At 48.4% G+C, this 12,820-nt stretch overlaps 1 protein-coding gene across 3 annotated transcripts in view; it reads left to right on the top strand.

The window, feature by feature from the left end:
- The window catches only part of FGF12 (fibroblast growth factor 12), a 235,563-nt gene that overhangs the window by 173,936 nt on the left and 48,807 nt on the right, over positions 1-12,820 (top strand). For all 3 annotated transcript variants that reach the window (XM_053390880.1, XM_053390879.1, XM_053390878.1), the window contains exon 3: positions 1,724-1,827. In XM_053390880.1, the coding sequence (XP_053246855.1) occupies positions 1,724-1,827 (104 nt within the window). The remainder of the gene's footprint in view (positions 1-1,723; positions 1,828-12,820) is intronic.

The following is a 12,820-nucleotide window of genomic DNA, read 5'->3' as shown; positions in this document are numbered from 1 at the left end:
CGGGCATAGGGTGGTGTATAAGTTGTCTGAACGAATAAATAAAAGTTTCCAGGCCCTGATTTGGAAAGGGAGAAATAGCATCGCTGGAGGGAACTTAGAAAGTTGATTCCACAGGGAGGTTCTCCTTGTTGATCTTGAGGAGGGTTACCCTTCCTCTTCCCTGTCATCTCTGAGACAGCCCTTCACCGCAAGACAAATGGATTGCAGAGAATGAGTGATGGCAGCCATTTACCTTCATTATCCGTAGTGATGTGCTCCATTTTTTCCCAGTCAAAAGTTCTTATAAATAGACTTGTTAATTGCAAGGTTTCAACGCACTGATGTGGCACCAAAGGTTTAGAAACCTCTGCCTCGACTGGCAGAGCTAGATAGGAAGGTCGCCCATCTCTCCCAGAGGAGACAGAGATGAGACTCACCAGTTTCAGTTTACATATTTAAATTGGAGCTTCCCCCACCCCTCGCATTTTGAATTCTTCAGTTGTCCATGGTCCATTCTCCAGAGGCAGCTTAAGCTGGTTTTTGGGGGTGGGGGCAGTGGGATTCCCTAGGGGCAAGGGAGTATAGACCACTCTATACTCTATGGCCATCTCCAACTCCTCAAAAGATTCCATCAACGGTGTCTCTGAAAATTTTTACACATCACTTGGGAAGACAGGTGAACTAATTTCAGTGTTCTGGAAGAAGCAAAGATCACCAGAGTTGAAGCAATGATTCTTCAATGTCAACTTCGTTGGACTGGTCATGTTGTGCGGTTGCCTGATGATCGGCTTCCAAAGCAGCTACTCTATTATGAACTTAAAAATGGAAAGCGTAATGCTGGTGGTCAACAAAAGAGGTTCAAAGACTGTCTCAAGGCAAATCTTTAAAAATGTAATATAAACACTGACAACTGGGAAACACTGGCCTGCGAGTGCTCCAGCTGGAGAACAGCCTTGACCAAAGGTGTCCTGGGCTTTGAAGACACTCGAACTCAGGACGCAAGGGAGAAACGTGCTAAGAGGAAGGCACGCTTGGCATGACCAACTCCCACCTGGAAACCCATCTCCCCACTGTGGAAGGACATGTGGATCCAGAATTGGCCTCCACAGTCACTTACGGATTCATTGTTAAAACCATGTTTATGGAAGACGATCTTACTTGGCTATGAGGGATCGCCAAAGAAAGAGGAGGAGGTATAGATGCCTACCAGACTTTGAAAAGCTGCCTCTGGTTCATCAGTTTTGTTGACTAAATTAAACTAAATAGTTTCAACTGGATTTTGAATAAAGGTGCAATTCATTGTTACTGTTTTGAATTTTAGGGTGTTATTATCTTCCTTAGTGGGTCGTGCAGGTTGCTATTCTGAATAATGTTTTTTGTAGGGTAGAGGGCACTGGGGGTGAGTTGATGGAAGCTGGGGGGGCAGTGGCCCTAAAAAGTACCATGGATTTAAAACAATGACAATGCATATATTAAAAAATCAGCACAAATCCAAGGCAGAAACCAATTGGGATAAAGATTGCATTTCTTTCTTTATTTCATAAAAGTTATATACTTGTTCGAAGTCCAGCAAAAGTCCAAAACATCTGGAGGGCTCCAGGTTGACAGAGGCTGATAGGGAGGTGGGCGCAGGGAGCCTGCGATGTCTTGGATTGGAGCGCTGGACTCAATGGCTTTCTCCTTCGTCTTGCTCCTCCTAGCAATTTAAGCTAATTTCCCCTCTCTCTCCACTTCTCTCCTCCAGCTCTCTTCAATCTAATCCCTGTGGGGCTTCGTGTGGTGGCGATTCAGGGGGTGAAGGCTGGCCTTTACGTGGCCATGAACGCCGAGGGCTATCTCTACAGCTCAGTAAGTTCACAGTTTGGCTTGGACCTTGTCTCTGGGGCTGGTGGGATCGGACCAGGGTGTTTCTGTTGAGCATTCGTGGGCAGGGACAGGGCCGGATTGAGGTTTGATGAGGCCCTCAACTCCTGAAGGTAATGGGGCCCTCTCTATGTCCAGCTGTCCTTTGTCCACAACAAATTGATGCTGTTTTGTGTTGAATATATTCTATATGGTAATTGATGGACCTAATAGGTATCTCAAGCCATTTGCACATGCAGAATGTAGGCACCCAATATATAGAAAGGAGCAAACCAGGGATATTTGAGGGAGCAGGCTAGCAGACAGAGCCCATTACATCATAGGAGCCTACAGAACACAAAACACTGTTGCTGCATGTAGGTTTTATTTTATTTTAATCTTATATTTTGGAAATGTACATCCAGGTTTTTTTTGCCTTTAAATTTTTTTAGGGGGCCCAAGAGAGTGGGGCCCTAAGCTATAGCTTGTTTAGATTATATGTAAATCCGGCACTGGGCAGGACAAAGGCAGACACAATATTTTTAATACAGAAGATTTTTTCCCCTTCTGTGGTGTGAACGTGGGCTTCACCTAGGCTCTCTGCCTTAAAAAGAAATTAAACAAGCTCATATATGTTAAATACATACTATATACTGTATCGCAAAGCTGCTTGGGGTAGGGGGAAGGTGTGTCGGTGATGTCACAGGTGCTGGCCAGGGCTGCCTTTCCCTGGGTCTTCTTGCTGAAAACACGTAGAGTGGTTTGCAGTGGAGGCCAGTCGGTTAGGACAAAGGGGGCGCTGCCCCACAAACCTTGGCCTCCCCTTGTCATGCCAGCATCTGCCTGCCCTCTTCCCTACAACCAATCCGGGGGGGGGGGCAGGGGAGCGCTGCCTTTCTGTATCCTCTTCCTTAGTCTCAGTGTTGACCTTGAATAACTCAGTAGGGTTGTCAGCCCCCCAGGTCTGAGCTGGTGTCCCGGTTTGCCTGGTAGATGGAGGGCTTGAATAATGATGGTCGTTATGATTATTACCATGCATGGAGTTTGCAAGCTTCAGCCCAACAGGAGCTGGCTGCAAATTCTAGCAAAGACACTCCCCTCTCCCAATTAACCTCCGTCTCCAGATCAAATTATAGCATAGACACTTGGGGGGTGGGTGCGTTTGCTGTTCCTCTGCTTTGCTGTCCCATTTAACCTCCATCTGCAGGGCCCACCCCTGTGACCTCATCACCGCCCACCCCCATGACATCATCAGGGGTTCCCCCTAGGTTTCAGATTTGGGCCCTGAAATTTCTGGGTCTTTCTCGTTCTTGACCTGGTAACCTAAAAACATTGGAATTATTGGGCTCTGTCCGCATGGGCACCAAGCTCTGGTGAGTGTTTTTCCTCCCGCTGCCCCTGGCAGAGAAGAAGGTGACACTTTTCCACCTGACCTAAGCATGAAAGGGAAGGCAGGGGCAATGTTGTATATGAGATAAAGAGCTGAGAGTTGAGCAAAAGGTCCTGCCAGCCTTATGTCACAGCTCCAGGGGAACCCTGGCAGAAGCCTCCTGGCAGTTGCCCAGACCTCGTTCCCTGGGCTTGAACCCCAAGGCCTGGCCCGACTCTGGCAGAAGAAGATGTCTCAGTGAGTTATAATAGGTTAAGATATAGAGTTAAGATAAATGAAAGAGGGTAAGGATTTGCTGAAATGATTTTGTAAATGGGAATACAAAAAGGGGAGGTGTGAGGAGGTCAAGGAAACAAGCAAATGAGCTTAAAGATATTGAAAAATGGACTTATTTTTAAATTTCTTCTTAGCTATTTATTTTTTGTATTTTGTATTTTCTTTTTTTTCCTTTTATGTATTTTTTGGTAATTCCTGTATTTTTCTTATTATCTGTTTTCTTCTCTCTTCTATGTTTTCTTTTTAGCTTGTTAATTTTTGTTTTAATTTCCTTTATTCTGTAAACCTATGTTTTTTGTAAAACGCTAATAAATATTTTATTAAAAAAAAAAAAGATGATGTCTCAGTGACAGATCATGGTCCAGGGATGCATTTGTGGCCGGGCCGTATTCTGTATGCAGTGGAGCCACCTTGAATTAGCATATAGATTTATTATAATCTGGAGGAGTTCTGTACAGGGATCAGAACAATCGGAGCTGGCCCTTTCCAGGAAGCAAAAGGAAGTGGGCACCTCAGGTGGGGGTTCGGCAAGTGCCACCCAATGTGGGAGGTGGGCTTGGAGCAGGAAGGGTCCCCCCTTCAGTTCAGTAGCGCGAGCACAGAAAAAGCAAAATCCCCAGTGAAAGGAGATCTGTTTTTAATGAGTGCCAAGGGTGTGTTTGTCTACTCTTTCATCTCGCTCTGCCCACACCGAAAGCGACTTGTGAACATTTATTGTGCAAACCAGTGGGTTCCAAAGTGGGTGGGGTTGTCAGTGGGGTGCTAAGAGGCAGCAGGGAGTTGCTGGGGGTGCAAATGGCTCTCAGACTTTGAAAAGCTGGCATCGCCAGGCCAGACCAATTTCACCAGCCCTTGGTTTAATAGTTTTCACAGGCTTTGAATAAACATGTAATTAACTGTTCCTGTTCTGAATTCTTTGTCTTCTGTTCTTCTTTAGTGGGCCACGCAGACCACTGTTCTGAATGATGCTTTTTATAGGGTAGTGGGCACTGGGGGGGTGAGTTGATGGAACCAAGGGGGCGGGAATCCACTTGGTATAAATCTTATTTTTGCAACGTGTGATGCATCCAGCATGGGGTTCTCTGTGTCTGGACGGATGGAAGAAGGATTTGTCTTGTGCCAGAATTTACCCAGTTCCGATGCTCATTGTGGGGAAGGAGGTGGGATGGCAAGGGGCAGGCGTTGCAAGGTGGGAAATTGGAGCGAGGAAAGGCTTTAAATCTTCCTATTTGATGGATTCCAGCACAATTGCTTTTTAAAATGGCGTGGAAGGGCAGAGAGAGGTTAACTGCCAGGGGACTCATTTAAAATAAATAATTGATCCTTGCTGATTTATTAAATAGGACCGGTAGTTTGCTAGCGGTGTGTTCATGCTTGACTTTATTCCGCTTGATTGCTGCCTCATTAAAAGCCGTCATTAAGGTGTGCCTTTCGTCCCGTCCTGCATTTGAGGTGCAAAATGCAGCTGGGAAAGATCTTGGCTCCATCGCATCCAGCACCATGCGTGGGCACAGTCCCCTGGCATACACTTATTTAACTGCCCATCCTGCTGGATGTAAGCCTTATACACAGAAAGGCCTTAGGCTGCCCACCCATCTCTTAAATCTTCTCTGATGCACATAAGAAGTAGCCCATCAGGTCCTTCATCCTGTTCCCACAGTGGCCAACCAGATGGCTCTTTCGGAAAACCATCAAGCAGGATTTGAGCAGCAGAACCTTCTCCTTTCCTGTGGTTTCCAGCAGCTGGTATTCCGGGGCATTGCTTCCTTCCACTGGGGAGGGCAGAACAGATCCTGGCTGGGAGCCACTGATCGTTCTCTCTACCCCCTCCATGGATTTGTCCAATCGTCTTTGAAAGCCACCCAACATGGTGGACCTCACTGCCTCTTGTGGGAGCCAGTTGCATAACTTAGTTATGTGCTGAGTGAAGGACGTTCTCTTCTCCAGATGAAACATATGTGGCTCTTTCAACCCCTCCCTTTGGTTTTCAGACCCCCTCCCTGTCCCAACTGCCTTCCCTGTTCATCCTCCAGTTTACTACAGAGTGTGGCGATCACACAACGGTCTATTGATCCTGTGCCACCACTGTGCCCGCTTCCCCGCTGCCACCAACCAGTTACTCTCTGGTAAAACACTGAGTCCAGTCAGTTGTTAAAAGTGAACCAAAAAACCCAAGTTTATTTTACAAACATTAACAAGTTTATGGTGTCTCAGATAATATTCCTGTCAGTATCTTAACTTTCTAATACCTTCTGATTATCTTCCTAATACCTTCTGATTATCTCAGCTGTTTGACTGACGCCTCTTAACAAATTCTCTCCCTCTCTCACACCAGACTAGCCCAACCCACAGACTTACGGTATCTTCTCTGTCGCTCCTAACTCCAGACTGTCTCCTCAATGACCCTAACTCTATAAAAACCTCTGTGCTTAAGCTCATACACCGTTAACTCTGCCCCCTGGGTTCCCATTAGTTAGTCATTTTACAATTAGTTAACCCCTTCCCTATGAACCCAGTATGATGTCACACACATAGGAGGGCAAATGCCACACAGAGGTTTTCAAGGTTTGGGGATTCACAGCTCCCTTGACCAAATACCTTCTTTCTGGGGCACCCCTGTGGGGCGCAGGAGCCCAGTTACGCCACCCTTGCCTGCAAAGCTGGAAGCCCCTCACCCTTTTCGAACACCCTCCCTTGTGGAGAGTTCCTTCAGCCTCCTCTCCTCTCCTTGGGAGTTCTCTGGGCAGCCGCTGCTGCCGCCTCTGGTCTCTGAGCTGCCCCATGGAGAGGTGCCTCCTCACACTGCCCCACAGGGGCCTTGAAGCACCCCCTGGCCAGCCCCAAAGGCACCATTTGCCTTCAGAGCTTGTACCCAGGGCTGCTGCAACAAACAGCTGTGCAAGCCTTTGGGGGCAGAGACAGAAGAGGGCATCAGAGGAGGGGGGCGGCAAAGAGGGCCCACCAGTCAAGGCACCCCAGGGTGCCACGACACACGGGTTGAAAACCACTGCCTTCATATATGGGGTGTAGAGCTGGGCCCAGGAGCCTTTTCCAGGATTTAGGTCTCCTCCGTCCCCATCCTTTCAAAATCCGGATCTGCTTTGCCGCTGACAAGGAAGTCCCTCGCTGCTTAACTCTGGCTCTTCATTCCCTTTGAGTAGGCAAGGGATAATTAAATTATTTACTGGAAGTGGTTTGGAAAGCAAAGAGTGCAGTCTTCAATATTTAAAATCTCATCTCCTTGCAGCGGGGAAGGGAGTCTGCGCAGCTGATAGTTTGGGATGCAGGAGATAAAGCTTCGTGTGGCACATCAAAGCTGATTGCTAATAAAGGCAAGGAATCGTTATGCAAAAGTTGTTGAGGGTTTTTATATGTATTTTTAAAAAACTCTAAACCAGGGGTAGGCAACCTAAGGCCCGGGGGGCGGATCCGGCCCAATCACCTTCTCAATCTGGCCCATGAATTGTCCGGGAATCAGCGTGATTTTACATGAGTAGAATGTGTCCTTTTATTTAAAATGCATCTCTGGGTTATTTATGGGGCATAGGAATTTGTTCATTTCCCCCCTAAAATATAGTCTGGCCCCCCACAAGGTCTGAGGGACAGTGGACCAGCCCCCGGCTGAAAATGGTTGCTGCCCCCTGTTCTAAACAGTGTTCTCCCCCCCCCCCCCAATAAAACAGCTCATGTCCCTTTAGGATCATTTTAATTTCCTGTCTCAGCTTGGCCCCTTTATTCTGCTCCATCACTTTGCAGGATAATAAGCAGCCAGGAGTGACCCCCTCCCCGTGTCTTGGCGGAGGACTCCCCCCTCGCCCAGCTGTGTTGGAAGTAAATCCACGGCTAAGGGAGGAACGGCTAAGGGAGCTGGGCATGTTTAGCCTGGAGAAGAGGAGGTTAAGGGGTGATATGATAGCCATGTTCAAATATATAAAAGGATGTCACATAGAGGAGGGAGAAAGGTTGTTTTCTGCTGCTCCAGAGAAGCGGACACGGAGCAATGGATCCAAACTACAAGAAAGAAGATTCCACCTAAACATTAGGAAGAACTTCCTGACAGTAAGAGCTGTTTGACAGTGGAATTTGCTGCGAAGGAGTGTGGTGGAGTCTCCTTCTTTGGAGGTCTTTAAGCAGAGGCTTGACAACCATATGTCAGGAGTGCTCTGATGGTGTTTCCTGCTTGGCAGGGGGTTGGACTCGATGGCTCTTGTGGTCTCTTCCAACTCTATGATTCTATGAAATCATTGCTGCCTCTCCACCTGGTACAATTTCATCTCTGTTGGTTCAAGGTCCTTGCTTGGAATTGGGCAGGAGATGCAATGTTGGCAAGCTTGGTGAGCTCCTGGGGCTTAGCGCTGACAGGGTGCTATATCATAGGATTGTCGTGTGGGAAAGGGAGCCCCAAAGGCCATCCAGTCCAACCCCCTGCAATGCAGGAATCACAGCTAAAGCATTCCTGAAAGGTGGCCACCCAACCTCTACTGAAAAACTTCCAAGGAGGGAGAGGCCACCACCTTGTGAGGGAATCTGTCCCACTGCTGAATGGCTCTCACAGCCAGAAGGTTCTTCCTGGTGAGAATCTCCATTCTTGTAACTTGAAGCCTTTGGTTTGGGTCCTGCGTTCCAGAGCGGCAGAAAACTAGCTTGCCTTGGAGCCTTTTAAGCAGAGGTTGGGTGGCCATGGGTCTTGGCTGCTTTGGTTGAGATTCCTCCATTGCAGGGGCCAGACTAGATGGCACAGGTTCCCTTTTAAGTCTACAATTCTGTGATTCTATGCAATAGTTGCATGTAAGAACAGGCAGACCCTAGTGTTGTTGTTGTTGTTTAGTCGTTTAGTGGTGTCTGCCTCTTCATGACCCCCTGGACCAGAACACGCCAGGCACTCCTGTCTTCCACTGCCTCCCTCATGCTGGTCTCTTCGAGAACACTGTCCCACCATCTCGTCCTCTGTCGTCCCCTTCTCCTTGTGCCCTCCATCTTTCCCAACATCAGGGTCTTTTCCAGGGAGTCTTCTCTTCTCATGAGGTGGCCAAAGTCTTGGAGCCTCAGCTTCAGGATCTGTCCTCCCAGTGAGCACTCAGGGCTGATTTCCTTCAGAATGGAGAGGTTTGATCTTCTTGCAGTCCATGGGACTCCCAAGAGTCTCCTCCAGCACCAGAATTCAAAAGCATCCATTCTTCTGTGATCAGCCTTCTTTTTGGTCCAGCTCTCACTTCCATACATCACTGCTGGGAAAACCATGGCTTTAACTATACGGACCTTAGACCCTAGTAGGGATGTGTATCTGTGTTTGCACTGAAAAAAATACATCCAGCCTGTTCACTGGGGCTTCAATATGCAACATGATGCAGATTCGGATTGGCACTGAAGAACTGCAGATGGCTCTTCCCTTTTTCCTTTTTTCCTTGATGCCCAGAGAGCCTTCGGGGTTTGGAATTGTAACGGCCTTCTCCAGTCAGGTTCTCTCCAGATATTTGGGACTGCATCTTCAATCATCCGCAGCCAATGCCACTGTTGCCGATTGGGGCAGATGGGAACCTTAGTCCGAAACATCTGCAAGGCACCAGGCTGGGGGAGGCTGGATTAGTGCCAGGGAGATCTAGATGTAGCTGGAGATGTAGCTGGAAGATGCGGAGCCGCTGAAACAGATGCTCCGCTCTGAGCAAGTGGGTAATTGCTGAATCCTGTTTTTGGCAGGGACGCCAGCAAGATAAATTGGGTAGAAAGCAAAGCCATAGATTCCTTCTTCCCACCTCAGAGCTGCCCATATTAGGGGGAACTGACATGTCTCTGGTGTCCTAGAACTCTGGGATTGCCATTACGAGGTGGTTGATGCTCGCTGCTGAAATCACGGCGCTTGCAAGCCAGCATGTCCTTTTGCACAGAAGCCCTGAACGATCCTCGATTTCCCACTCCAGAGAGTGACATGACACCAATTATTATTTGTGGTGATTTCGAAGCTGGACCCAGTATCACAGTTTTATCAAAGTCTCCTTTTATCAGAGGACAAATTGTGTTCCGAGCTCGAGAGAATCTCCATTCAGACATCTGCATGTCAGAGTATTACTGTGGGATTATTATTTTTTTTTGGGGGGGTCAGTCTGGATGAACCCCTGAGTCCCTTCCCATTCTTGGGGTGCTGCACCCAGTGAGGGTTAGACTCTAACAAAGGGTTTGATGGCTGAACTAGTCAGACAAGCTTCTTTGTAAGGCAAGGACCTTAGCTGGCCACTTGGATGTCTGCATCAGCCCTCCCCCCAAATGAATAGAGCTAGTTTGCAAGATCCCGCTTGGATCCTGCTTGTGGCTTCCCCATGGGCGTCACTGTGAGAACAGGATGTTGGACTCCAAGGGCAGGCCTCCTTTGGCCTGATCCAGCAAAGCCTTCCTACGTCCAAGGCCTCTTTATTGAAGGTTTGGGGCGGCACTGTCGACAACGCTCACAGATGAGAGTCTCTTGGAACGGTAACAAAGGCTCCTTTCCTCCCCTCCTGTTTACTTGGCAGGGAATAAATCTGTTTCAGAATGTTAATTGCCGCAGTGATTGTCTGTGTCGAGGGCATAAAACTCAGCAGCCTGCCAGCCATGGCATTTCCCTGTGCAATTCAGGATCCGCAGTATATTCCGAGAGGGATTTGAGAGGCAGAATGATATGCGGTAATTGTGCCACGTCTGTAAACACCGACTTTGCAATGGGAGATGTTTTTCTTCTCCTCTTTCCTTAAAGCACATGGCTGATATATGACCGGCTGTTGCAAAGTGTGATGGCTTCAGGGAAGTTTTGGAAAGCAGGGAGACCCGGGAGGGGTAGCTGTGTGTGACAAGCAGACCAGGGCAGCTCTGGAGGGTCACAATATTGTGGAAGGAAATCAAATGCATCTGGTCCAATCGTTCAGATTTTTTTTTCAAAATATCGTCCGGCCCCCCACAAGGTCTGAGGGACAGTGGACCAGCCCCCTGCTGAAAATGTTAGCTGACCCCTGCTGTAGATGGAGAGAGAGAGAGAATGGTGTAATGGTTAGAGTACTAGACTAGGATTTGGGGGAGACCAGGGTTCAGCTCCCTCCACTGGGTGGCCTGGGTGGCCATTCACTGCCTCTCTCAGCCTACCTCACAGGGTTGTTGTTGAGGGGATCGAATAAGGAGGGCGAGAACCATGTACAGGCCACCTTGAGCTCCTGGTGGGGTATAAAGGTAAAGGGACCCTTGACCATTAGGTCCAGTCGTGACCGACTCTGGCGTTGTGGCACTCATCTCGCTTTATTGGCCGAGGGAACCGGTGTACAGCTTCTGGGTCATGTGGCCAGCATGACTAAGCTGCTTCTGGCGAACCAGAGCAGCGCACAGAAACGCCGTTTACCTTCCCGCTGGAGTGGTACCTATTTATCTACTTGCACTTTGAGGTGCTTTTGAACTGCTAGGTTGGCAGGAGCAGGGACTGAGCAACAGGATTCGAACTGCCAACCTTCTGATCGGCAAGTCCTAGGCTCTGTGGTTTAACCCACAGCGCCACCCGCGTCCCATGGTGGGGTATAAATAGCAGTACATAACAGCTACTCAGGTTTATCATTTATTCATTTGATTGATTTATACCCCACCTTTCATCTAAGGAGGTCACGGTGGTGGGCTTGGCTCCCCCCCCCATTTTTATCCTCACGACAACCCTGTGAGGTAGGTCCGGCTGAGGGTTCGAGTGACGGGCCCAAGTGGATTAACGTGTTCCATCTCCCGTAGCGTAACAGAGCCTCTGTTACAAATCAGAACGGCCCTGTGATCTGTGGGTGAAAGGCGGCATGTGAATTTACTAAAGAAGAAAAATTGCTCAGCTCAGCCATGAGCGGAGACAGTCTTGAGAACAGTGGAATGGGCTCCACTGGGAATTCTTCAGTTGAGATCCTGGCATTTTAGGGGGTTGGGCTAGATGACCCTTGAGGGTCCCTTTGAACTCTACAGTTCCACGATTCACCACCTAAACTTTGCAAAGCAAATCAGGATGTACATCCAATAAAGGGCTTGTCAGGAGGAGCCTTTGAGGATCCATCGGGTAACGGTTTGCCACAAACGGAGAGCTTGGGCTTCATTCATTCACTGAATTTATATACAGTGGTACCTCGGGTTAAGTACTTAGTTCATTCCGGAGGTCCGTTCTTAACCTGAAACTGTTCTTAACCTGAAGCACCACTTTAGCTAATGGGGCCTCCTGCTGCTGCCGTTGCGCCGCCGCTGCACTATTTCTGTTCTCATCCTGAAGCAAAGTTCTTAACCCGGGGTACTATTTCTGGATTAGCGGAGTCTGTAACCTAAAGCGTCTGTAACCTGAAGCATCTGTAAACCGAGGTACCACTGTACTGCCCTGTACCTGGAGGTCTCAGGGCTCCTTCACCTGTGTGGGAGGTGAGCGGAAGGTGTCTTCTGTAAGCCAAGCGTTTATGCTGAGCAGATTTCTTCCAGGAGAGCCGTCCTCTCGAAACAAAACTGAAGCACCCTCTCTCAGATGCGAGCAACCCATCGATTCCTCAACATGAGTGCATGGTGCGCTGGCTTGGATGTGAGCCATTGCTGCCATTAACAAAGCAGAGAGGAGCTTTTTTCCCCGGGTCCTTTCTTCCCAGCTCCATTGCAGGATGCTGGCACTGCTCCCTGCTTTGGAGGGATATGGAGAGGCTTTCCTGAATCCTGGTCTGTTATTCCTCCCCCCCCCCACCGCCTCTCTCTCTCCAGCTCTGCCCCAGTTGCTCGGTCTGTGTTAAAAGCTTTCTGGGCTGTGGAAGTCGCTCTCTTGATGGAAACAAGAGGTGACAGGGAGAAGGCAAATCTTGCTGCGTCTTCCCTGCCTCTCTCCCAAGAAAGTGGGGCTTTTCCCTTCTTGAGGGGTTGAGGTCTCCGTGCAGGATGCATTATTGATCGTGGTGCGTGGGTGTCCTGCCACTGCCCGTTTTTGCAGGAACCGCCGTCTCTGAGACCCACCTGGCAATTTCTGCAACCCATAAGCAGAAACACCTCGCCGCTCTGAGATTTGTATTTTTGCATTAAAACATTCAGATTGTTCCTCGTTGCGTTTCAGAATATCCGCAGACACAAAAAGGAGAAAGGAAGCGTCTTGTGCGTAAAAGAACTAAAGAAAATAAAAGCCATTGGGATGGAAAAGCTCAGTCAGAAATTTAAGAAAACTCATTCCAATATTAGGAACTAAGGGTGTAAAAATAAGGACATAAGGAGAGTCTCACAGATTCTCACAACAACAACAACAACTATTATTAATTAATTAATTAATTAATTAATTAATTATACTCTGCCCATCTGGCTGGGTTTTCCCAGCCACTCTGGGCAGCT

Source organism: Podarcis raffonei, chromosome 5, assembly GCF_027172205.1.
Source record: "Podarcis raffonei isolate rPodRaf1 chromosome 5, rPodRaf1.pri, whole genome shotgun sequence".
Taxonomy (NCBI): Eukaryota; Metazoa; Chordata; class Lepidosauria; order Squamata; family Lacertidae; genus Podarcis; species Podarcis raffonei.
The sequence above is the reverse complement of the archived record's forward strand: the minus strand, read 5'-3'. Positions and strand labels throughout refer to the sequence as shown.